This window comes from Ixodes scapularis, unplaced genomic scaffold (genome assembly GCF_016920785.2).
Source record: "Ixodes scapularis isolate PalLabHiFi unplaced genomic scaffold, ASM1692078v2 PGA_scaffold9__187_contigs__length_104089568, whole genome shotgun sequence".
NCBI lineage: Eukaryota > Metazoa > Arthropoda > Arachnida > Ixodida > Ixodidae > Ixodes > Ixodes scapularis.
The window spans coordinates 33,367,556-33,392,130 of NW_024609884.1; the positions used below are offsets into that span (position 1 = coordinate 33,367,556).

Consider the following 24,575-nt stretch of genomic DNA (forward strand, 5'->3'; position numbering starts at 1 on the left):
GTACAGGCTAAAAGGAGAACGGGCACCCAGGTGCTGTGTTTTGTGAGCAGTATTTGACATCCAATTTATTACATAGAAAATTGAAAATGCCCAGTGTATATGACGGTATCTTGTGGAGGACAGCTCCGTCTGTTCACACATGATACGGCTTTATTTTTGATGTCCGTCAAAGCGATTGTTGCTTTATATCGATAGACATGGGTTGCATGAGAAGCGAGCGTTGCCAGCCTACACAGTAGGCTGTTCCCGTTTCCCCCCCTAAAAGCCAGAAAGTGAACTAGTTTCTCTAGAGTTAAAAATTGTCAATTTCAACCTCACAACACAAGTGAACAAACATTTTTAATTTCCAGAGCGATAAGGTTATCTCCCAATTTTAGATATACTACTAACAACAAAACATCATAATAAATAATGCCTAGAAGTCTCAGCTACTAACATTATGCCTACCTTGCATAAGAAGTATATTAAGTTTTATTTATAAATGTATGCATGCACATAAAGAATTATGAAACAGTAGTTGTTGTATATTAGGAATTGCTTACAAAGTCTACAATCTTAAGCATAAGTGAAACAAGGGCTCTATAGAGGTTTCTGAAAAAAAGCTTGTTATATGGGATGCACACTCACTACTCTCAAAAATAGGATAAACTTTGGTGTTACTTAACATGCATTTATCCCCAGAGTGTGCGGTACCTGTTTCAGATCATATTTAGGACAATCGAAGCTGAGTTTTGAAAGGGTTTTGTTTTAAAGCAATTCATTGCACACGTCTTCTGGATTTGCCATTAAATTTCACTAACATCCAAGATGCTACAATGAAACCATCCACGATGACTATTCATACGCTTCCCACATTCATCTATTTACACAGCCAACCTGGTGCATCAGTTCTCCCTAAAACAGACATGCGTGTTGCACACCAGAGCTTTGGAAACAAGGAATGGTTCACAGGTGTGCCTGTATACTATCTTTGTGTCCGTGAGATAAAATCCCGCACAAGAAAGAAGGATTTACAAAAAGCAGTTTTTCACATTGATGCACATCAAATACTATTCTCGAATATGTCTGGCATCTTGTTCATGTTAAAAAGGTGTCTGACCAGCTGGCACATTGTGTAGAATTTTGCCGACAACTTTGTCCAGATGGTCTGCCATTCTCCATTCAGGACAAATAGGCTGTGATGACATTTCTTAAGGTGCGTAGATATCAGCACATTCATACAGTGGGATTAATGTAGAGCAGTCTTAGGTCACATCGCAGCAGGGACCATGCACATGGGACTGAGAATACACTCTGTTTAGCTTGCTGACGAGGTTTCTGGCTTTGGTTCTGGTTTCGCCTTTTCAGGGCTTGCTTTTTTTCTTGCCTCTGCATCTGAAATAAAGAGACATTTCCTCATAAAATTCTCGTGCAGACACTACAGTTCTGAAAAGAACATTCTAAATGACACATCATCAGGGTTAGGCAGTATTGTGATTCAAGATCATTGTGACAGTACTTCGAAAATATATTTGGATCTATATTTTTGTGTTGGAATGCAATTTCTGTTTGGTATTTGTAATTATGTTCAAAGAACACTGTGAAAGCAGCACAGACTCGTTTTTTCTCTACACAATCAAAGGAAGGTATTGCATTGTCTTTGGGGAGTAGAAAACACTACCCTACAAGGAACAACACAAACTGTCTGCTTAGTCTTAGCTAGTGCAACACCTTGAGAATTTTCGTCAGTCTCGAAAAACGAAGGACTATATACCTTGTGCTGCTCTCTCCTGCCACAAGCTGCGGTTCTCCTCCAAGTACTTGACCCATGGCCTTTTCAGCTCCCGGTTGGAGGTCGAGTACGGGTTGGGTGAGCGCGGAGATGATGGTGCACTGCCGCTCTTCCCAGTGCCGACGGCCCCCTCACTGCCATTGTTGGTGACCGTTGTACTGGACGCTCGAGGCATCCGTATCGCAGACAGCGAGCGCTGCCGACCTTTGCCTGATTCACCCTCTGTGCGATGCACCAGAGAAGCATAGTGATGGCACACAAATGTCAAGTTCTGGTTCTAAAAAGTAACTCGATTTTAGTGCGGTGTAATGAGTGAAGAAATATTTTTGTTCATTGTCTTAAGAAGTTTGAAAGTTGTGTACCCTATTCTACACTCTTTCATCAGAAATTGGGAATGGTGTTGAAAAGGCATGGGCAAGAATACAGATGGAGAATTCAAACACACACACACACAAGTTCTTGCGTTCACTTCATGCAATTAGACAGATATACATTGTGGAGTGCGTTTAGCTGTGTTCAGCCAGCGGCTGAGATAACGTGTAATATACACGATGCATACAGCTAACTTAAAAATGAGACACCTGGAAGCGTTACACTGAAAGTCTATATGTCACTAAGAAACTTGCCTTTTTCAGAGACCTGAAAATACCAAGTTTTGTAACGACAGATAGGCTGCCACTCTGAAGCTTCCAGGAGACTCTTTTTCGAGTCCTTCCTACAACCTTTGATCATTCTTATGTTTCGATAGAGCTTTTATGAATCTAGGTATCCCAAGCAGCACGGATTTTGGCCAAGCAATGGCCAATGTCTGGCGATGGTCTTTTGGTCAGTGGCCAGATAGTGGCCATTCATTGGCCAATGCTTGGCCAATGGCTGATGGCCAGTGGCCAATGGCCAGATAAAGGCCAGTCACCGGCCAGTCTCTGGCCACTGTCTGGCCACTTGGCCAAGGACCCTTGCTAACCATTGGCCGATGACTGGCCAACTCTGTGCTGCTTGAGAAGTAACAAAAGGTTTAAGATTAGTTAAAATTTGTTCAAATTTAGTTTCAAGAAACACATAACTTTGGCTTTCGGTTTGTTTAATGCCAAAGGGTCAATCAACTCTGACTCTAAAGATTACATTTGGAACTGAAACTGATGAACAAAAATAAATTATGAAAATCATGTACATAAGTTATTTCAATACAACCAGGGACTGTTCTCATGGCATGAAAAAACTCGGCTACCTGTGCTCTTGTTCTCGAAGCCTTCTTCAGATATACTGTCATCGGAGGGCCTTTGAAGCTGCAGCAGAATTTTCTCCAGAAGATCTCCACAAACGTCCATGGTTGGATTTAAAATGAAATCGATGAACCCTGACGAAATTGAACGCATGAACAATGTTATTAAACATAGAAATGTCGCTAAAGTTTAATCACATCAATGTTTTTACTTAGCAGTAAAATGGGATAACTCGTGTAAAAGGAGAACATTTTTGCTATTTCCTTTTTTGTTGTTTCATTCCTGTTGTGTAGGGCACTTGTAAACTCGCATCGAGTACAGTCACATTCAGGGTGAAGAATAAAAATTTAAGATGATTTAAATCGTGATTTATATTGTAATTTAGATCACACCGGTTTTACTATGATCATTTATATCAAGCTTTCCCACAGAAATAATCCCCCAAAATACTATTTATTTCCTGCTTGTCTATCTCTTGATGTTTTCTATGCACACTTGTTTAGTAATAAAATAAAATAAATAAAATTAATACGCAAAAAGTTCAAAGCAGGTTGAATACACGCAACTCTTCTGAGCAAATCAAAGTGTCTAGCTAAATTTGTATATTCCACTTCGTTTGTGAGTTACATAATGTAACTACTGCAAGCAAACCAAAACGCGACACTAAAACAGTAATGACTATGCAAGAAATCAGAATGAAAAAACAAACAAATGCAGATTTTTTAGTAACTAAAAAAATAAGCTGCTTTTGTCGTAGTATATAAGTTCTAAAAATAAAAAGTTGTTAAGCGGTGCTTAACCAGTTTAAATGTATAATAATCTTTCTTCCATATTGTTTTCAGTGATCGAAAGGATTGATGAATCACTTTGTCATGTTTAAAAATACATATAGTGATAAAGAATTACTTCTTCTAGCTACAGTAACTTAAATCATATTAATCAGATTAAATACATTTGATTTAAATCAAATTAACCTGGATTATTTAAATAAAATTATTATTTTTTATCCTGCCCACACTTGACATGTCGCCCTTCTCAGTGTCATTGGTTTCTGGTAGGATAGAAACCATATAGTTTCATTGGGTTTTTGGAAGATCACTGCATTTATGAACAAAGCATAAACTCGTTCCTTGGTTCATTATAGTGGTCTGAGCAACATGCCAAAGCATAAAACGCCAGTTGGGCATCTGTGAAAGGCAAAATAATAACTAAAAGATAATTTTATATATAATACACTGGGTTAATGACCACAAATAAACTACAAAGACCTCCCCCCCCCAAAATGACATCTTTTGTGGAAATATGAGTGATTAGAAAGCTTAATTGTGAGCATTCATTAGCACATGTGAGAGTAACCTTGACTTAGTTGTAGAAAACTAATAAATGAAGTTTGGGAGAGTTTTGTCTTTTATGGGGCAATGAACTTTGCATTTAGTGCCACTGACAAGGAAGATGAGGAACTATCATCCATTAGCCAGGGTGATGAGATATTAATGGGCGGAAAAGTACTTTGAGAAAACGTCAAATACCAAATTAATCTTCGATCAGTTACCAATATCAACCACACAAGATTTTTTAGCACTCGTGTATTAATGTCAACATAATAGAGCCACATATAATGTTATTTCAGCCAGACTTATACGTAATCCGTTACAAGTAACGAAATTACTTGTAATCCATTACATTTATCGGTAATTCAGTAATGGAAAAAATACATATTTTCTAGAGTAATTTTAAAGTAATTCCTTTACATTTTTTACGTAACGGGTTCGTCGTAATCCGTTACATTCTTTTTCAGGACCAACCAGCCCTTCTAAAGAAAAGGTCGTTTTTATTTTGGTAAAGTTGAGCGCAGTGACACTGTCACGCGATTTGATCAGCACAAAGGGAGGCTTGGCACTCTTCAGTTCCAGAAAGGCTTTTTTTGCAACCAAGCCCCTGAATTTATTTTTTTACACCCTAACAACAATGTAAAAATATCCAAATAAACATTTCTAAAAAAAAAGAGGAGGGGGGCAAGGCATATCTGCTTTTTTTTAGTCCCTTTGTTCTTCTCTTTGCGATCGAAGACGGGGAGAGGAGGACACCAAGTGATTGTGTGCCTCTTCGAGAAGATCGAGGCGATCAGTGCAGAGACAAGGATTAACAATATCCTTCTCGGTTATAGTGACTACGACCATTTTCATAATGTCACAACACGAAACAACGCTCCGTCTGCCCTAAAATCCACTAAAAGGGATGTGGTAATATGTGAAGGTGTTATTGCCACAAACATCCTCGTTCGTTGCTGCGCACTTATCTTCTCTTAGAAAACAGGATGTATTCTTTTCTGCTTCTCTCACCTTATTTGACCCTGTTTTAAAAGGTACTTATTTTTTCTAGTTAAACTTCTAGGGTTGGCCCACTTTATTTGTGAATTCCAGCCAGGTTATCTGCGTCTCAGTCACCGTTTTTGTGAGTTACCCTTTTTGCGAGTCAGCTTTTTGCGAGCACTTCGAAAATGGTAATAGTCTTCCTTTTTTCTTTCTGTTTTTACCCCAGCAGGATGCATCTTATATCAGACAGATATTTTTACAAATAAAACATAATGGTGACTGACGTAGACTTGATATTCTGGGCTTGAGGAGAGAGTGAAACTCATGAGTGGGGCCATAGTGTGGCTTACTTAGAACTCTAGCCTTCACTGCCCGTGGCATCAGCGGACGTCTATCTGGAGAGCACTGGAGTAAACTGCAGTCGGTCCGTGCTCCGTGCGTTTTTGAACGGCACCAAGAAAGGTACACACAGCAAACGTGCGTTTACATTTTCTTGTTTTAACTAACGTTCTAATTAATTGTATTTATGAGTGTCCCGTTTTTTTTTCGATTACTTATATAGTGGAAACTCTTATTCACCAACGTCTCAACCGAGGTTCGACCTGTTTAGAACCAAAGAAAAAAGAATATCGAGCCAAACATAATTTATTATTTAACTATCACCTCACTGTTACCAACTCTACTAAAACTCTCGAATATCAGGCAACGGCTGCAACGATGAAGCTGTGCTCTATCTTCGAGCGAAATAGTACTTCCATTGCTTCGCTGAAAAAGCTCAATGCAGAGCATTAAACATTCGTGAGGCACAATATGGCACTCCCATCCAGTGCCTCAGTTCAAAGGGTGTTCAGCGTAGCAGTCGACATCTCCCGTAAGAAATGACGCAATATGTCTGACGAGACTTTCGAGAGCCAGCTGTTGCTCAAAATACTCAAGGCCAATAAATGGAACAGGTGGGAACAATAAGAACTTGAATAACCTTCTTCCTTTTGTTTCTTAATTGAGGAAAATATTGTTGAAAGTAACGCCACGAAAGCAACAGATTACTTTTGGGGGTAACGGTCACATATTTTTATAACAGGGTGATTGTAATTGTAAAAAATTACAATTTAGCCTTGAGAAATTGTAAATGTAATTCCTTACTATTTTTCAGTAACGTGTACAAGTCTGATTTCAGCTGTATAAACATAAATGGTTGTCACTTTTTGTTGAACTAATTGTGCCGTTCCAACCTTTTGTGAGTGGATATGAGATTTCTGATTTGTTTTGAATAAAATTAGATAACAAAACTAAACTAAGAATGATTTCTTATATTTCATTTAATCAAATTCTCACACTTCATTATTATTTTTAGCAAGTTTCTGTGAACCTCCAGCTAAGATTTAAACTTGAAATATACATTTTGTTCAATCCACAAATATGTTATAACCTCAAATTAAATTCTCCTTTGAGTAGTTGTGCTCTCCGTTTTAGTGAATCTCGGGGATCCTATATGTTTTTCAATAGCTTCCTATTTTACCTTTTTAGAGAAGGAAACTAGGTAAGCTGGCATTAGTTCAAAACGAATTAATGTTATTGAAATTACAATTATGAAAAGTGAAATTGCTCACATTCCTACGGCAACACTAAAAGCAGAAAAGAAAGAAATACCAATTTGCGAATCGGCGATGAGTGTCGTGTTCCTGTCACAAAGCGGTGAGTATGTGAGTCCAAGCACTTTCTCCTTATCACCCTGAAATAAACCAGAAATTGAGATTGGGGAGCTTGCCTCACCTCATTCAGTAAAGCGCGAGACACATGCGCGAAAAATCCATCCGATCCGACGTCCGATCCGGCAATGCGACTGCCTGATCCGAAAAATTTGGTCGCATCAGACGTCGGATCGGCGATCCGACGCGCGTCCAACGCGCCAGATACTTTCGCACGGCGGACGGATTGTCGGATGCGTCCAGCCAATGACAGCACAGCTAGCGCGAACGTCATGATGACGCACTGGGTCTGGCGGGACGAAGCGAACGCGATAACGGGACAGGCGAGGGGAAGCCGGACGCGTGAATCCCGCCGACCCATTCGAGAAAGATGGCCCAGCAAAGAATGCACGCGCTATTGAGAACGAGCTCGTAATTTCGCTCGTGCTTGTTGAACCGTCAACCTGGGACCAGAGATGACCTCCGGAGTCCGCTGGAACGCTTGGATCTCCTGGGTCCTGGGCGGAGCCGAACGGATCGTCGTGTCGCATGCAAGGTCGGAAGCGTGTGTCTCAAACTGTGGCGTGCGGCAATTCGGAGCGGCGTTCGGACTGTCGGATCGGGTGTCGGATCGGACGATTCTGTCGTCCATGTGTCTCGCGCTTAAAGCACAAAAAGAACCACACAATGTGAAATGAAAGAAGCTAGAACAATTCAAGTTCATTCATTTCATTCAAAGGCTCAGTGAAGCCACCAAAAATACCTACCGGTATTTATAGAATACAGGGCGTTTTTTTTAAGCTTTACAGATTTGTTTAAAAAAAGCCGTGAAATTTAAACTTAAGTGGTTTGTGCAGGTGAGTTATACAACCAGGGGGACATTATGTGGGTGGCTTATCTTTGCGATAAGTCGGATAATGAATTAAAATTCGTTAATTAACTTTTTAATTAGTGAAAATAGTCATATGGTTTCAATTAGAAACTTACTGAGCGTCATTGAAAACCACTAAATCAACTCTTTTTTGAACGGCTTGAAGCTCGTGGGAAACTCGGGGGCGCGCCAAAGTTGCCACTCTTGAAGCAGGCGCAAAGCTAGCAGGGGCGGAACGCGGATGATAAGATTATCATAGCGTTCCGCCACTGCTAGCTTTGCGCCTGCTTCACGAGTGGTAACTTTGGCGCTCCCCCGAGTTGCTTACGAGCTTCAAGTCGTTCTAAAAAGAGTTGATTTAGCATTTTTGGATGACGCTCAGTAAGTTTCTAAATGGAACCATGTCTTTTTTCACTAATTAAAAATAATTAACACATTTTAATTAATTTGCTGACTTATCGCAAAGATTAGCCACCACATAATGTCCCCCTGGCCGTATAACTCACCTGCACAAACCGCACAAGTTTAAGTTTCATGGCTTTTTGAAGCAAATCTTTAAAGCTTAAAAAAGCACCCTGTATAGTACAACCATATATAGGAGTCTGTTAGTGTCGTCTTAATATCTATTTTTTTGGCCCTTCAAGCACAGCTGCATTGCTCTAACAATAATTGAATGCTGTAAAAGTTTAACAACACTTGATGTTGGGCTAGTTGGAGCATGATTCTAAGGAAACTTGTAGGTGCAAACAAAGATGAACACAAAGAACGGGACAGGGACAAGCACCTGTCCCTATCCCCTTCCTCCTGTGCGTCTCTGTTTGTGCTTACAAGTTTTCTTAGTTTAGTAAAAGTGCTGATTATAATTTTCCAATCTGAATACTTTACCTTTTATTATGACGAGAATATTGCTTTGCGTTGGACGACGTTGTAGCGCACTAAAAAAACTGTCACTCACGCTTTCACACACACACACAAGGAACAAAACTCACACGCAGCGCTCACTAACAGCTTTGTATTGCGTGATTAACTTCTGTTCTACTTCTACTTCAATTTGAGACGATTTTCAAGTAGAAAAAGACGAAAAATAAAATGGCAAAAAATTCCTTTCTAACGCTTAGGCAAACTTACGGCTAAATGACCAATCTTTCTTTGAGATAATATTATAGACGGTGTACTAACACATTTGTCCTCCATTCGTATTATGTTCTTGGCTTCGATAATTTCCTTTGTTAATTGGTGGACACTTTTGCGTAACACGGTGCTGTTGTTGAAATGTGCCACACACCCATAATCCCGACAGTGTATTCCTAGGTGGCCAGAGTTCGCGTTGACGATGTTGTTGTTGTGTTCACGAAGGCGGTCATTAAAGGGGAACTCCACCGATTTTTTGATAGTCTTCGATTTGGCTGAAAATTGGCAGACCGCATCAATAACCCTTTCTCAAGTGAGAGCCAAAATATTTGATAAAAAAAAAAATCTTCCGCGAAGTTATTGAATGTTTATGTTACACCAGCGGGTTGCAGGAGGCGGCCCTCTACTGGCAACAATGAAAAATCCCTACTTTTCCCTACCTGCGTGTACGTCACGGGTGGGCAGGCGGACGAGCGACCCGGGCAGCCGCGAAGTGGCTTTCCGGGCGCCAGCAATAGAGATCATTTTTTCGCAGCTTCAAGGTTAAAAGTTCCTTTGCAAAGGTTAGACATCTGTGCTCCGCGGTTGATTGTAGAAGCAGTGCGGAAAAAGGCTTCTCTTTTGCCCTTGTTTTCGTGGGAGAAACAAAATGCGCTCCCCGGCAGCAATGGAGGGCAGCCACGTCAAGGTGCATGCTTTTGCGCGAGCTGTGTGACGAGAAAACTAGTGTCACGTGGAACATTGTCATTTATGCTCTGAATACTTCATAGCCGCGTGCTGCGAGTTGAGTATCCTTCTGCAGTTGAAACAGCTTCAAGAACGGCAAGCGCGGACTAAAGCCAGCTGTGACCACTACGACATCCATCCAAAGAGGAGTGCTAATAATATCGAAAAAAAAAATAGTGCACATTGTAGCATTATAGTCGACATTTAGCGATGTCACAATTGTTCCTCAGAATTGCTTCAGTGATTTCTATTTTTTTCATAAACATTATATTTGTTATGGACAACGAATCTAGTTCGTGCTACTCTCGGAGTTTCACTCACGCCGTCAATCCTTTGAAAACTAGTAGAGAAACGTCTAAAAAAGTTCAAGTCTGAGTTTAGATATGACTTTACACATATTGCTATTCGTGTCTGGGATTACAGAGGCTTATCGAACAGGTGTTGATATCCATTAATATACGAAAGAGTCGGTGCCTGGTTTGTCAACTGGTTGACGTGCAATGTCCTCTCGCAGAAGAGGTAGTGGAAACATCTTTATTCTATTGCAGAGAAATGTTATATAGGGCTGAAAAGCGTTTTAAAACTATGAAAATGATTAATGGCGTTGAGGGGAGGCATGCAAATTTACATCTGGTGGAAACTGTGCAAAACCAAAACTTAATTTTAAATCTTCTATAGATTTACCTCTTTCTTACGTGCACTCGTGGATGACAGTTTGAGCGCGTTGCATTCTACTCCGTAAAATATATATGTATATATATTGTTACAAAGGTGTTTTTTATTTGTAACTTTTGTTAACTTGAGCAATGCGGATTTTTAAACGAGTTGGTACTGAAACTTTGAGAACATAATAGCGTTTCAAGACAGGGACGAGAGTAGGAACGAGACAACACTAGCCCATTGTGTTGTCTCGTTCCTACTCTCGTTTCTGTTTTGAAGCGCGATTATGTTCTCAAAGTTTGTTAACTTATCTTAAATTAAAAATATGATGATCCATTTCTGTACTTTACACACTATTGTATCTTAGAGCAATTTTTTTTTATTATTTCGAGATGAATAGTGTATTTGTGTATTTTCTACGCCTCTCATTGCACCTTGATGTTTGGCTCGGTAGATGCGGAGTTCTTTCAATTTTCATTTTAGCACGATATTCATGAACCAGTAACCAGCCATCCGGCTTACACGAATGCGGTTTATTCCATTCCATACATTTCATTGTTTGCGAGAATCACAGTCTAGGAGTGTTAGTTTAGAGCCCAGCGCGCGCATGTTGGCCGCTTTGAAATGCGAGCAAAGCATGCGCCACTTGCACAAACGCTGAAAATTGCGCCGACCAGAAGCGTTTTTCTGGAATGGTCATTAGATACTCTTCTAAATTAAACAATCACCAAGGAGAATATGCATCTTACAAGAGCGGTTACACGTGCTGGCGTCTGTAACAGAAACTTCTCTAAAGAAAATTTGAAACAAATCGCACGTTCCTTCAGGTAACACGAGCGTGTGGGGCATCCGAGCATTCTCCGTGGTGTTTGAGAAATTTGTCAAAAAATGTATTGCTTGACTCGTCGAAATTTCTTCGCCAGCGTAACTGCCGGCTTCTGATAAAAGGATAACAAATTTGCTAGCAATTCCACGAAACTAGCGAGCCGTGGCTTGAGCGTATCGAGTTGCAAAAACGATTTTCTCAGAATCCCAATTGCTTCCCTTTTTTTTTTTTACTTTCTCATAGTTCAGCATGTACGCCAAGGTCGTACTTTGTGCAACTAGAAATCATTATAGCACGAACGCCCCTGTTTTCTTGCTATTTGACGCGAGAAAGGCGGCCGCGAGCGTAGCCGATTGCCGGCCGCGCGCATCGCTGCCCACCGATGACGTCACGTTTGGATGACGGAGAAAACCAGGGAAAAACTGGGGAGAACGATGCATTGGTTTTGGCAGAGAACAAAATATTACTTTTTTAATTAGCTAGAATGAATCTGGAGGAACGAGATAGCATTTTGGAATCAGGAAGCCATCCGCATTCAGATGATGCCTTTGGATTAAGTAACTCAAAAATAGGCGGAGTTCTCCTTTAAAGGGGTACGGAAACGAAAATTGAAATATACAAATTTTGTTCGGAAATGAGTCAAGCATGACGGATAATAACCGTATATGATAATGGGACGTTTATATTTTGAACGAATGGCTATATTTTTCGTTCCAAACGGTGCAGTCAAGCAAGCGCTCAAAGATAAGCGAAGGGAAAAAGCGATGCGTCATGACATACCCGGCGAAAAAAAAGAAAGAAAAAAAAAAAGATTTTCCGCACTTGTGACGTAGCAAGGCTGGCAGGGTTATGAGCATTGCCGTTGGCGGCGTTGTCAGCGTTGTGGACGCGTTGCAACCGAGCATTCGAAGTGCCCGTGGTGTGACGAGCGTTTCACGTGTGAGACCAGTCGTACGCGTCGTGTTCGTGTGGCCCACTCCAATGGGGCTTCAGGACGATGTCGTTGGGTACATTAACTTGATCGACACAAGTGCGGATGAGAACATCGACACCGCCCTCCCTGTATTCATTTTGGAAAGCGAGCAGCAAACGTCGTAACCCACGTGGAAACGACGGACGCGCGAGCCGGATCCACAGGGCACGAAGTTTGTCGTCGTTTGGAAACCTGTTGATCAGCATATCGTTGTTGATCAAGTCGTTACCACAGTTCTCAGCCATGCAGAAACTCGGCGGCATCTCGAAGTTAAAAAGCGCAGAAGCTTCAAACTGTACAGCAAAGTCACAGGAACAACTCGGCAACTTTCCTCAACGAGTCCATCATGGCATCTCGTTGGCTTCCTTCGCAAAGGGGCAAAGCGCACGGGCAGAGGTTTCGCAATCGCGTTCAGGCCGAGATAACTTGCAGCAGTTGAACGTACTTCCAAAGTGCAGCTCTGCTCCGATGTTTACAGCGGCTACGTAACAGTTCCTGCTACGTCATGACTACGTAGCAAGATTCCCAACGTTGCTAGATTACCTCCCAGCTAAGCTTCACAGGCATACACCTGGCGCACATTAAAAAATCGTTTATTTAGCTTCAAATTAAGTTTTCTTGTGCCTTTCAACGAAAAACTGGTGCTTCTGAGGTTATGGTGCAACATGCAACACCTTTAAGGCCAGGGTCCCACTGAATGTGGCAGTTCAGGTACTTTTTGGCAGGTCATTACTCATCTTATTTTGAACACTGTTTTGTAAGATTGATGTCGTTCGAAAGGCAATGCAATCCTCTTTCGTTTGATATTATGTATGTATTGGTTTATACTGTTCATGCGCATTTGTAGCGTTGCGAATATGATGGCGCGGACCCTCACTTGCTCCGCTGGTATATGTTTCATGAACGATCTATTAAAGATAACGCGGTTCCAGTAAAGCAGTTTTGTTAAAATGATGTCGGAGCAGAATGTAACGATATGCTTTTTTTTGGTATTTGCACTACGTTGTTTTGTCCATCTCTCAAAATATTGCCCTAAAATTGTAATTTTCCAGCAAAAATATGTTTTTAATGACATATGCCAGCGCAATGAAATTAGCTACAGATGTAGTGCTTATAATTGGTAATATGCAGAGAAAGATTTAATGTTGTGTAAATTTTTTTTGTTGTCTAGATATTCTTTATCAAACGCAACACTTTTTTGTGCTTCGAGTCACGGTGCTTAAAATGCCGCTGAGGAAATAATTAAACTATGATAACATCTTTTATAACATTTAAAACTACAATGGTTGCCCAAGAAGTGGACGATGGCTTTTCTTCATTTTCAAAGTCATAACGCTCCAGGAGCTCTTAAAACTTACCTGTTTCTAAAGCATATGTTTTATGGACATAAAACATATTTATTGGAATCTAATAATATTTATTGTATGGAACAGATATACAATGCGATGTATTCGATTTTGACAATAATCTTGATGGAACTTAACCCGAGACTGGGGTAGAAACAGAAACTTAAAAGTAGAAGGGACAGGAAGAAGGGAACGTCTCAAACCCAGCTAAAAGATTTATTTAGTCCCACATCCTTATATACTCACAACCACAAGGTCACCCAAACACTCAACATGCCCCTTTCAAAGACACAACACACCAGGAGAAAAAAAACAAACAAAAAAACCCAAGTTTTTTTTTCTCCTGGTGTGTTGTGTCTTTGAAAGGGGCAGGTTGAGTGTTTGGGTGACCTTGTGGTTGTGAGTATATAAGGATGTGGGACTAAATAAATCTTTTAGCTGCGTTTGAGACGTTCTCTTCTTCACTTGTCTCTGTCCCTTCTACTTTTAAGTTTCTGTTTCTACGCCAGTCTCGGGTTAAGTTCCATCATGGTAAATATCCACCAGCTTGCCTGTACTTTAACCGTTTTTTCAATAATCTTGCTTTGGTTTCTTGATAGGTGTAGAGCTTAGCTAATTTTAAAAACAAAATTTGTTTGGGTGTTTTGTTGCGCTACCCGCCGGATGGCAGATGAAACTGCTGATTTCTAATGTTCAAGAAAGTTTCGAGGGCGGCATTGACACCAATAAGAAAACAGACTACCCTGTTTTCTTATTGGTGTCAATGGTTGAAACTATCCTTAAAGAAGTGAAGCAAGGGAGCTGCGTCAAGCATACACACAGCGACAGGATAAGAAGACCAGTCATCGTTCCGTACATCCACAATTTTTCTCATGGCCTTAAGAAAACAGCGACAGAGTGAATGTTGATATCGTGTTTTTAAACTCCCAAAAAACTTTCCAGCCTGTGCAAAAACGTGACCACACCATCAAATCGAGCGATCTGCTACTCCAAGAAACATAGAACGAACTTTGTGCCTTGCGTTGAGGGGGTTGTCTATTCATTCCCCCTTTTCTGCAGAAGACAACACGTAGGACAAACTGGGCGGTGTCTTAATGACCGCATTCGCGAACACTATAAAAACATAGTCAACGCGAACTCCAGCGAATTAGGAATACACTGTCGGGATTATGGGTGAGTGGCACATTTCAACAACAGCACCGTGTTAGGCAAAAGTGTCCACCAATTAACAAGGGGAATTATCGAAGCCGAGAACATCACACGACTGGAGGGCAAATGTGTCAGTACGCCGTGTATAATATTATCACAAAGAAAGATTGGTTATTTAGCCGCAGGTATGCCAAGCGTTAGAAGGAAATTTTTTGTCTTTTTAGTTTTCGTCTTTTTCAATTTAAAAATTGTCTCAAATTGAAGTAAAAGTAGACGCAGAAGTTAATCACGCAATACAAAGTTGTTAGTGAGCGCTGTGTGAGAGTTTTGTTCGTAGAGTGTGTGAAAGCGTGAGTGACAGTTTTCTTAGTGCGCTGCAACGTCGACCAACATGAACAACCAACTCGCCCAATCTGAAGTTCAATGGCTTTGTGGATCAGTTGTTAAATTTAATTTGATTCTGCAGCCATATGAAATACCTTGATGCAATTGCAGTGACACTACTACTACAAACTAATCATGCTGTACTGAGCTAGAAACACAAATGTGGGAGCTTTACATTTCATCTGTTGTCAATCACTGGTGCATTTTACAAGCTTTGTGCAACACTTGTACCAAGAGCTTGATGGTGATAAAGCTGTGATAAAATCATGATCATAATTAGGAATATACATGGAGACACCAGAACTTTTTATGGAAAGAAATCTAGCAGTTGCTGTTGTTCACAAAGCTCCTGGCTAAAAGTAAAGAGCTCTATTGTACTTACTGAATATAGATAGACTCAGAACACAGATGACCCTTATACTAAAGAACTTGGCGAGAAAAATAAAGAATATAAGAGTCGAGGTCGACCCTAAATCTAGAGAAGTAGAAGGAAACGAAATCTATACAAGCACTTATTGAAGAGCCTTCCTAGTCACTCCAGCTGAAACTCGCTAGTCGAGTGTGCCGGCCACGTAAACGTCGGAATATCCATAACCATAAACCACGTGCTTCCACATGATTCCACACCTTGGTCCTAGCATTGCGCCGTTCGCGTCGCGCTTCACCACTTAACACCAGCGCTCTCGTGTCATGCTTCATTGCTTTACACCACAGTGCGCATTATCCTTCACCGATTTGCACCGGCGTACCACAGTGCGCATTATCCTTCACCGATTTGCACCGGCGTGCCCGGAGAAGCGGCTGAAACAGCGAGCATATCGAGGGATCGGAAATTCTGCTTGCTATTATAGGTCAACATTCTTTGGTTACGATTATAAGCTGATCCCTAATTTTAAAGACAAAACTAAAAAAAAAGAAATAAAAGAACAAAACACTGCGACCTATATTTGAATAAAAACGGTACTTCTGTTGAAGTACTCCTGTTGTAACAAAACTCAGTTCTCTAGTTGAACACTTTTTTTTCGCTTGCAACGCGTGAGGAGACGATTTAGAAAAGACACATGAAACTAGATAGTTACTTCAATTAGACTTCTGCTCGACATGGCAGTTTTCTGGGTCATTTACAAATTTCTCCGAGTCCCCAATTCAAGATGCTTTCACCTCATTAGCGCTAACCTGATTTATGTGCTGCACCAAATTCATATTAAAAAAAAAGTTATATATATTTACATCCTTTCACTTTCTGTGTTGTAAAGGAGAAGTATAATCACAAAATACGTCGATGGCGCTCCACTAATTTGCGTGAATCATGAGTGCGACCTTGATTAGCTATGCTCTGCACTAACGGCTGGGGGCGCCATCGTCATTATCTGATTTAATTCCCGTATGAGCCACGCGGGAAGGAAATTATTAGTGTTAACTTGTTAACTTTGACACAATTTCTTTCATTCTCAGACATTTCCACCCCTCCCCATGGGCTCTATGATAAATCTTTCAGTGCGCTTTTTATACAAAAGGGCAGCCAAAAGGTACAGTAAAAAAAAAAAAAAAAAAACATTTTGTGCATCTTTTCAAAATTTTGTATTTACACTGGCGCCAGGACGAGATGAAGTTTAGTAATATTACATTAAACAGTGGTCATGGGGGCGAATTTCCGGCTAGTCGGAGCCCTGCTCTCACAAATATGGAGACATGTTAGCAAAAAATCGCAAGACGTGAAGGATTTTGCTCTAAATGAGGGGGCATCCGAAAGACCCACCTGTTGGAAAAACTCCTCCATGAGGAGATAGGTCCACCTGTGGTGGAGTCTCCACTCTTTGCTCGGGTGACTGATGTCACAGCAGTGAAGAATGAGGGACAGAGCTTTGGCCTTGTCTAGGCTGCATCATAAGAAAGAGTGATAGTGAGGACTGATACAGTGATGATGATACTTTGGAGCCATGATATCCAAAAACTTTATGCACGAACCAAAGAATAACCCTGAAATAGTAGGCATTTTTATGAAAAAAAAAGTATTACCCAAAGCTCTGGTGTGTAACCCTGAATCATTAAATGGTTTTACTAAAAAAAACGGAAATGAATAAGGTTAAAAAATGTATCGACAGTAGTCAGATTGTGGAGGTGCTTGAGGCAATCCAATGACTAACTCTATTAAGCTCAATCTGAAGTAAATGAAAAAAAAATATCGAATAAATTGTATCAAGAAAATTGACCTTTGAGTAGACAAGTAGGTAAATACTATACGTATGCCCCCTTTTACTAGGCATATATAAAGAAACAGCAAGTAACAAGTGAATTTATATATAATAATAATAAAAAATGTTGTGTATTCAAGTTCTCGCGCCCCGGTCCTCGCCGAGGAGTCGCACATATTGGGGTTCCCCCAGGTTGCACCAGATGGAACCACGCGTCCGGAGAGCACCGAACCGGGCGCGTGTCAAGTTACGTTTGCGCGTGCCTCGCGCGCCTGCGGACCCTGCGCCCCGCGAGACCGCGCGCGCCCCCGCCGAGCGATGGAGCGACTCTCCACAATGCAATCCCCGCCAGCCAAACGGGCTGGTTATATACTCTAATAAAGTTATGTTCTTGCGTAGCAAGGACCCCCCTCCCCTCCTCCCCCCCAAAAAAAGAAAAACAACAACAAAAAAACAAAACAAATAAAACTATGAAACTTTTATGAACCTGATGGTTTATTTATGTATTTCCTCCCTTAGGGAATGGACAAAAATCACCTAAACATAACGTATACAGAAAAAAATATGCAGGTGAATATAAAACAAACAAAACATCTAAATACACTCACAAAACTATTTAGAGGCAGATAAACAGAACATGCAACTGTTAATCCGAACACAAAACAAACTCACAAATGGCATCTTAAATTCGGCCCTTTCGACTACGTGGACAAAGGTGCTGGAAGGCGATTCCAATAAAAAAATGTGGGTATAAAAGACTGATTAAACCTTGATGAGTGACTTTATTTCGATGATCGACACGTGAGTAGAGGTAAGATGGTTGTGTTAAGAGATGCTGACGTAATGAAGGGTTATGTTGGTAGGCCTTATGAAATAAGCAAAGCCGGGATACTTTACTGCAGAGGGAGAGGTCAGGCAGGCCATAAAGTCGTTTTCATTGCTGTCACGCTTGATGGGCGATGATAGTTGTGTAGTATAAAACAAACAGAACGGTTTTGAACGGCGTCTAGTTACAATGCAAAAGTTAGAGCAGGATCCTAGATAGTGACTGCAAATTCGAACTTGCTGCGAACAAAGGATTTATAAAGGAGCAGTTACAAGGACACCGGTGCAAGAGAGAAGTTTATTTTGAGGAGGCCGAGCATGCGGTTAGCCGTGTTAGTTACATATTCATTACGAGCATTCCACGTTAGGTTAGTTATGTGTACGCCAAGGTATTAATATGATGATACACAATATCATACAAAACTTTCGATGTGGTAAGGACAAGTGCTATTTTGATGTGATACTCTCATGGATTTAGACTTGCTAATGCTAACTTTCATTTGCCATCTAACACACCAGGAAGAAACATTGATAAGGTCAGTCTGATGTGACTGAACATTAGAATATTATAAATTTAAGATAATATTATAAATATTAGAAAAAAAAACTTAGAATCACTTGCCTGAAGTCATGATGACTGAGAGCTGTCTTCATTGTTTTCACTTGTTGAAAGTGAGACGTCATGTCTGTTGCTAAAACCATTTCGATTACTAACATGCGGAACTCTCTGGAAACAGAAGGGCCCAAAAGTAGTAAATCACTTATTCATTTAGCTTTACTACAACACCAACAACAAAAATGACATAGCATGTATAATATTTGCACGATAAATGTAAATATGCCAACAGTTCAATGACAATAAAGACGGCGTAAGAAGACAAAATTGCTTGCACAGTGCCCTGTTTACCGCATACATTTCTACTTCCTACAGCTTATTTTTTCGATTTTCAGAAGGAGCAATGCAATGGGGTGTTAAATAGCTTTGAAGGTCTCTAGACATGCTGGAAACCTATAAATTGAAGTTACAAGACAAGAAGACCTGGGGATAATTGTCAAAAGGACTCACTACAAAACTTTTATAGTTTTGTATATATTAAGTTTCTTCTACATAGACAGAAACAAGACAAAAACAAAGATATATTTGAATTCTTTTTTTTTTTGTTTTTTTGTCAAGACCATTCAACAATGAAACAAGCTGTCGGAGGAGCAAGTGTGCTCTGCAACCAAAGACATGTTTTTTTTTTGTTTTTTTTCTGCTTGTAATTTCTTGGCCTTCGGGGAATGCGGGATAACTTTTGAATAAGAAATAAATACTAGAGTTTTGTTAAATAAAATAAAACTGTTGAGGAAGGCGTTTCCGTTAAAGACTTCTGCTCTGTGGATAACTGATAAAGTAGAGAATCGTTCTGGATATGAGCAGAACTCATTGGAATTTGCACTTTCTTGGGAGGCATACCGGGCTTCAGCTAAGCTGAAATGTAGTCTTGAACAAGTTACAAAACATCGTATATAATTGGAGATTGCTTAAAAAGAAACAAGTACTTCTACGATCATAACTAGAACATGTGATTTGTCTGTCACTTTATTTTATTTAAGAAATCAAACGTATGTAGCTTGTAGCTACATTTGTTAAAAACGTTCTCAGTTCTTCCTGTGATGGGAGAAATTGGTTGCCCGAATTTACAGCAGAACCTCGTTGTCGGTTAATGCGTTCTCAGTTAATGCGTTTCCCCGGCTGTTATTTATTACGAACGCCGGTCCCGATGAACCCCCATAGGAATATGTCTATCAATTTCTTATTTGTAATGTTTGCCTTTCTGGCTATTACGTTCAAAACCTACCATCCTAGATGGCCGGCGCGATGCGCTGGGCCGCCCAGCCCAACGTGTCGTCGAATCTGCAGTATTAACCACCTAGATAGAGAGCCGTAGTGCACAATTTTATAGGTTACCTACTGAGGGCCGACGCGGTGCACATATTGAACACGAGTGCTATGTGAGCATTCGGATGGAGCTTGCGTCTAAACACAAGTTCCAGCGCAACGCTGACACAGCACTTATGTCCAATGTGTGACTCGCGCTGGCCATCAGCCGCGGTCGCTCTCTTCGTTTTGTTCAGCTCCCCCCTTATTATCCTCTTTGCCTCTCTGCGCCGCGCTCTTGCCCTCGTTGTTGTCCGGGCGGGCATGATCTTGATCTAGGGTTGGAAGGGATTGAGGCTTGTGCAACAGCCACCCGCTCATCTTTTCGTCTACTTCTCTTTATCGCGCGCGCGAGCTTCTGCCGTGATGGGTCAAAGATCTCGCGTGGTGTTCGGAGTTTATAATCGTGCACCAAGCCACTGCATCATGCTCTACCGTTCTGCACCGACGCGCGCGTCGAACTTCCCCGGTTTACTCCGGCGTGCTAGGAGCAGCGGCTGTCGCAGGGCAGCATCTATCTATAGTCAGTGACAGGTCAAGAACGAAGTGGAAGTTCCTCCCACCTCTTTCCACTTTAGCAGTGCGAACACTGGAGAGAAGGTGACCCCCTCTCCGCCGTTCGCTCGGCTGAAGTGGAGAGGGGTGGGAGGAGCTTCCACTTCGTTCTTGACCTGTCACCGACTATAGGCTAGCTCGATAGGCTCAGAAATATTTTGGTTTTAGAATAAAAGCTACCGATACTTGATAGGTTATATTCACATGATTAATTCAGGGGGATGGTAATAGAACAATTCTAAAATTGTAATTAAAACAAATTTATTATAAGTAACGTGATTACTTGTAAGCATACCTGTACCAGTGAAACCAACATCAACATTTTGGAACAACACATCTTCGAGTACGATATCTAGATAGCTTTATAGTTATAGTGTCGAGCGGCATGAATAGGAACACCTGTCCTGTTCTCCGCGTCACATCGCCATCACCATGGAACACTTTTATGGCAGGGCATTACTATAAACATGGTCGATCAGTCTTTTCTTGGTCGACCATTCACCATGCCTGCCCTTTCCAAGCAGCTGCAGTACTGCGCCAAAAATTATTGTTTTTCTCCAGTGTATGCATACCAAGCAGCTAATCCATCACTGATACAAAACAATCATAACACCAAAATTTAACCTGATTTCTCCGATGTATAGTATATATATATATACAGGGTGTTTTTTTAAAGCTTTACGTATCTGTTTAAAAAAAGCCGCAAAAGTTACACTCATGCGGTTTGTGCAGCTAAGTTATACGGCCAGGGGGACATTATGTGGGTGGCTAACCTTTGCGATAAGTCGACTATTTAGCTAAAATTCCTTCAATTTTTAATTAGTGAAAAAATACACATGTTTCCAATTAGAAGCTTACTGAGCGTCAAGGAAAACCACTAGATCAACTCTTTTTAGAGCGACTTGAATCTCGTGGGAAACTCGGGGCTGCACCAAGTTCCCACTCGTGCAGCAGGCGCAAAGCTAGCAGTGGCGGAACGCGGTGATAATCCAACCAACCTCGTTTTGCCACTGCTAGCTTTGCGCCTGCTGCACCAGTGGGAACTTTGGTGTGCCCCCAAGTTTCCTACGAGCTTCAAGTCGTTCTAAAAAAAAGTTGATTTAGGGGTTTTCGATGACGCTCAGTAAGTTCTAGTTGGAAGCAGATCTCTATTTTCACTAATTTAAAGTTAATTATCGAATTTTAATTAATTAGCCGTCTTATTGCAAAGAGTACCCACCCACATAGGGTCCCCTGGCTGTATAACGCACAGGCACAAACCGCATAAGTGTAACTTTCATACTTTTTTTTAAAACAAATCTGTAAAGCTTAAAAAAAAACACTTTGTATAGGCTAATTAGACGGCTCCCGCACGCCAGTACACAGTGAAATTTCTCACGGGGTGCGCAAATATGAGGTGGACGTCACCTTCATTGCTTACCTGTACTCTTCTTTACTAAGGTTCGACAAAACGTTCTGGTCGTCGTCCGTTAGTAACCGGAATGCTGCACTAATGTGATGGTTCTCCAGAACCGAACGGTCATTGTAGATAAGTGCAGTTTCCGACCTAAAATATGGCAGTGGCAATCAGTAATCATTTTCAGGAATAATTTCATACTGAAGGGCCGGAAGAAGGGCTCCGAATGGCAATTTAAAAGTAGTTTTACAGTTTTGGTAACAGCCGATGCGAGATAATGGTAGCCTAAGGAAAAAAAAAAACTTTCTACTTTCGGGTCTTCTTTTACATCGTTTCATCATATGTCCAAGCACACTCGAAAGCGCCAACACATACAACCACGAACACACATACTGAAGGTGCAAGTCACTGGGCCTTCCCTGCACATGATTGGTTCAGCGATGATAGAACACACACACAAACATGACGAACACAATGACGTTGCGCTTTTCACGCTGTTTGACTGATCCCATCGACTCGTAGCGTCGGTTGCGCTTGAGCTTAAGGTGAAATGAAGTATGGTTTCATTTCTCAGAGTTCACTGTCTGGACATTACAGAATAAAGTGTTTTCTTGTGTTCTGTTGTCTCCTGGCATACCCTCCTACGTCTTGTCCTTCCTATCAGTTGCTCGTTATGGTAACATGGCGAAATAATTTATTAAAAGTAAAAAAAAATGGTAAGACCACTGAATATTTAAATTCTCACACGCATGCACATTTTCAAAAAACAAACAAACAATATACGTGTAAAAAAATGTATTTGTTTCATGCTGTGTGAAAGTGAAGTGTTTATTCTGAGCACTATACTTCGTTTGACCGTTAGTCGGAGCGCAGTCGAGGCTAGAAGACATACACACACATGTAAACAGGGTGTTTTACGTAAGAGTGACAAAAATTCCTAAAATTAGTGTGTTCGAGGTAAAAGGACAACTTTCTCGGGTCCGCATTACCCGGGGTGGCGGACGTCAGAAAATGCGCGGTACTTACTAATTAGTTCGCTAATTAACTGAAATTACTAGTCAACTCTTTAATTAGTGAAAATAGACATATGGTTCCAATTAGAAAATTGCTGAGCGTCATCGAAAACCACTAAATGAGTACTTTTCAGAAATACTTTGAGTGCGTGAGAAGTGTTTTTGACGACGCTCAGCAAATTTCTAATTGAAACATATGTCTATTTTCACTAATCTAAAAGTTAATTAGTCATTTTCAGTCAATTCGCGAAATAATTAGTAAGTATAGCGAATTTTCTGACGTCCGCCACCACGGGTATTGCGGTTCCGAGAAAATTATCCTTTTACCTGGAATACACTAACTTTAGGAATTTTTGTCATTCTTACGTGAAACACCCTGTAGGTATTAAAAGCGCATTATCACGGTGCACTCGCGGCGCTTCATTGTATAAGCTGGCGATAGCACGTACAGAAACGACGAAAACTTTGCGTTCTTGACGCAGCTTATTGGCCCCATCGACTGGTAACGCCCGCAGCGCTCTGGCTTATGGTGAAATGAAGTTTTGTTAGTCTAAGTAAAAAACGCCTTTTATAGTTCTTTTAATAGACACGCAGCGTAAGGTCATGCAGGAAGTTTTAGTGAATGATTGTAACGTTTGGAGGGTTGATGTGGTAAAGAACTTTTAGAAGCCATGAATATTTACAGGGATTGCTTTGTAAATGATAGGAGGCGGCAAGTTGTGCAGCAATACTCAGTTTGTGAAGTGTACAAGGATTTAAGTGTGACATATTTAATACATTTGACCGATGAATACAACCTCCAATGAGTGACATGCAATATAAACTAAAAAAAAGAGAACAAATGTAAGAAAATGAGAAATTGCTACTCACCGAGAATTCACATGGAAGTTATTAGTTGTTCCTGTGTGTTCGAAGTCGTGAATGACCGCCGCAAACAAGGTAGCAAAAATTTCTAAGTCCGTTAGCCAGTTCTGAAATAATAAAATAAAAATAATTACAAAACAAGCAAACATAGAATGAGCCTTCACTTTCATAAAAACAACTCTTTTGGCTCTCGGCACTAAGAATCTTCTACAAATGATAAATAAATGACAGACTGTTATGATTTGATACACTGCTTATGCGTTATAACACTGTTTCAGCATCAGTGAAATATATCGGTCAGCACAAGTTATGATAGTACCTTCACATGTTTCATAGTGATGCACGTAAGAAAGCGGATGTCACCAACAGAGGAAGTAACTTACAGCGACACCAGCCTGACAGAGCATGTAGTGGACGGTCTGGGTGACATCTGCGGCATGCAGGTTGTTGTGGTACGGGTTTTTGTATTTACAGTACCCTTGTTCCACTGAATTAAGGAAGTTTTCCAGGACACCAGACGAGATCTGAAAAGTAATGAACGGTCTCCTTTATAAGGTACATCACTATACTCCTCATGCAGCTGTTCTAAAGGGCTATGAGGAGCGAATTTTTATTTTTTTCGTGGTAGGGTCAGTTTATGGATCGAATGGAGCCCGGATGTATGACTACACAGGGAGAGAAGAAAGTTTTTCTAATACCGACGCGGCCTTCCGTTAATGAAAGGGTTTTAAGTTCAGAAACTG

The 24,575-nt window shown here is 40.8% G+C and overlaps 1 protein-coding gene across 1 annotated transcript in view; it reads right to left on the reverse strand.

The window, feature by feature from the left end:
* Positions 1 to 429: 429 nt before the first annotated feature.
* Positions 430 to 24,575, reverse strand: part of LOC8038540 (calcium/calmodulin-dependent 3',5'-cyclic nucleotide phosphodiesterase 1A) — a 215,214-nt gene continuing 191,068 nt past the window's right edge. Inside the window, exons 8-16 of the mRNA XM_029988913.4 lie at positions 24,216 to 24,356; positions 23,839 to 23,939; positions 21,980 to 22,105; positions 18,706 to 18,810; positions 16,823 to 16,943; positions 6,960 to 7,041; positions 3,000 to 3,128; positions 1,754 to 1,993; positions 430 to 1,374 (exon numbers count right to left, since the gene is read on the reverse strand). Of these exons, the coding sequence (XP_029844773.4) occupies positions 1,298 to 1,374; positions 1,754 to 1,993; positions 3,000 to 3,128; positions 6,960 to 7,041; positions 16,823 to 16,943; positions 18,706 to 18,810; positions 21,980 to 22,105; positions 23,839 to 23,939; positions 24,216 to 24,356 (1,122 nt within the window). The 3' untranslated portion in view covers positions 430 to 1,297. The remainder of the gene's footprint in view (positions 1,375 to 1,753; positions 1,994 to 2,999; positions 3,129 to 6,959; positions 7,042 to 16,822; positions 16,944 to 18,705; positions 18,811 to 21,979; positions 22,106 to 23,838; positions 23,940 to 24,215; positions 24,357 to 24,575) is intronic.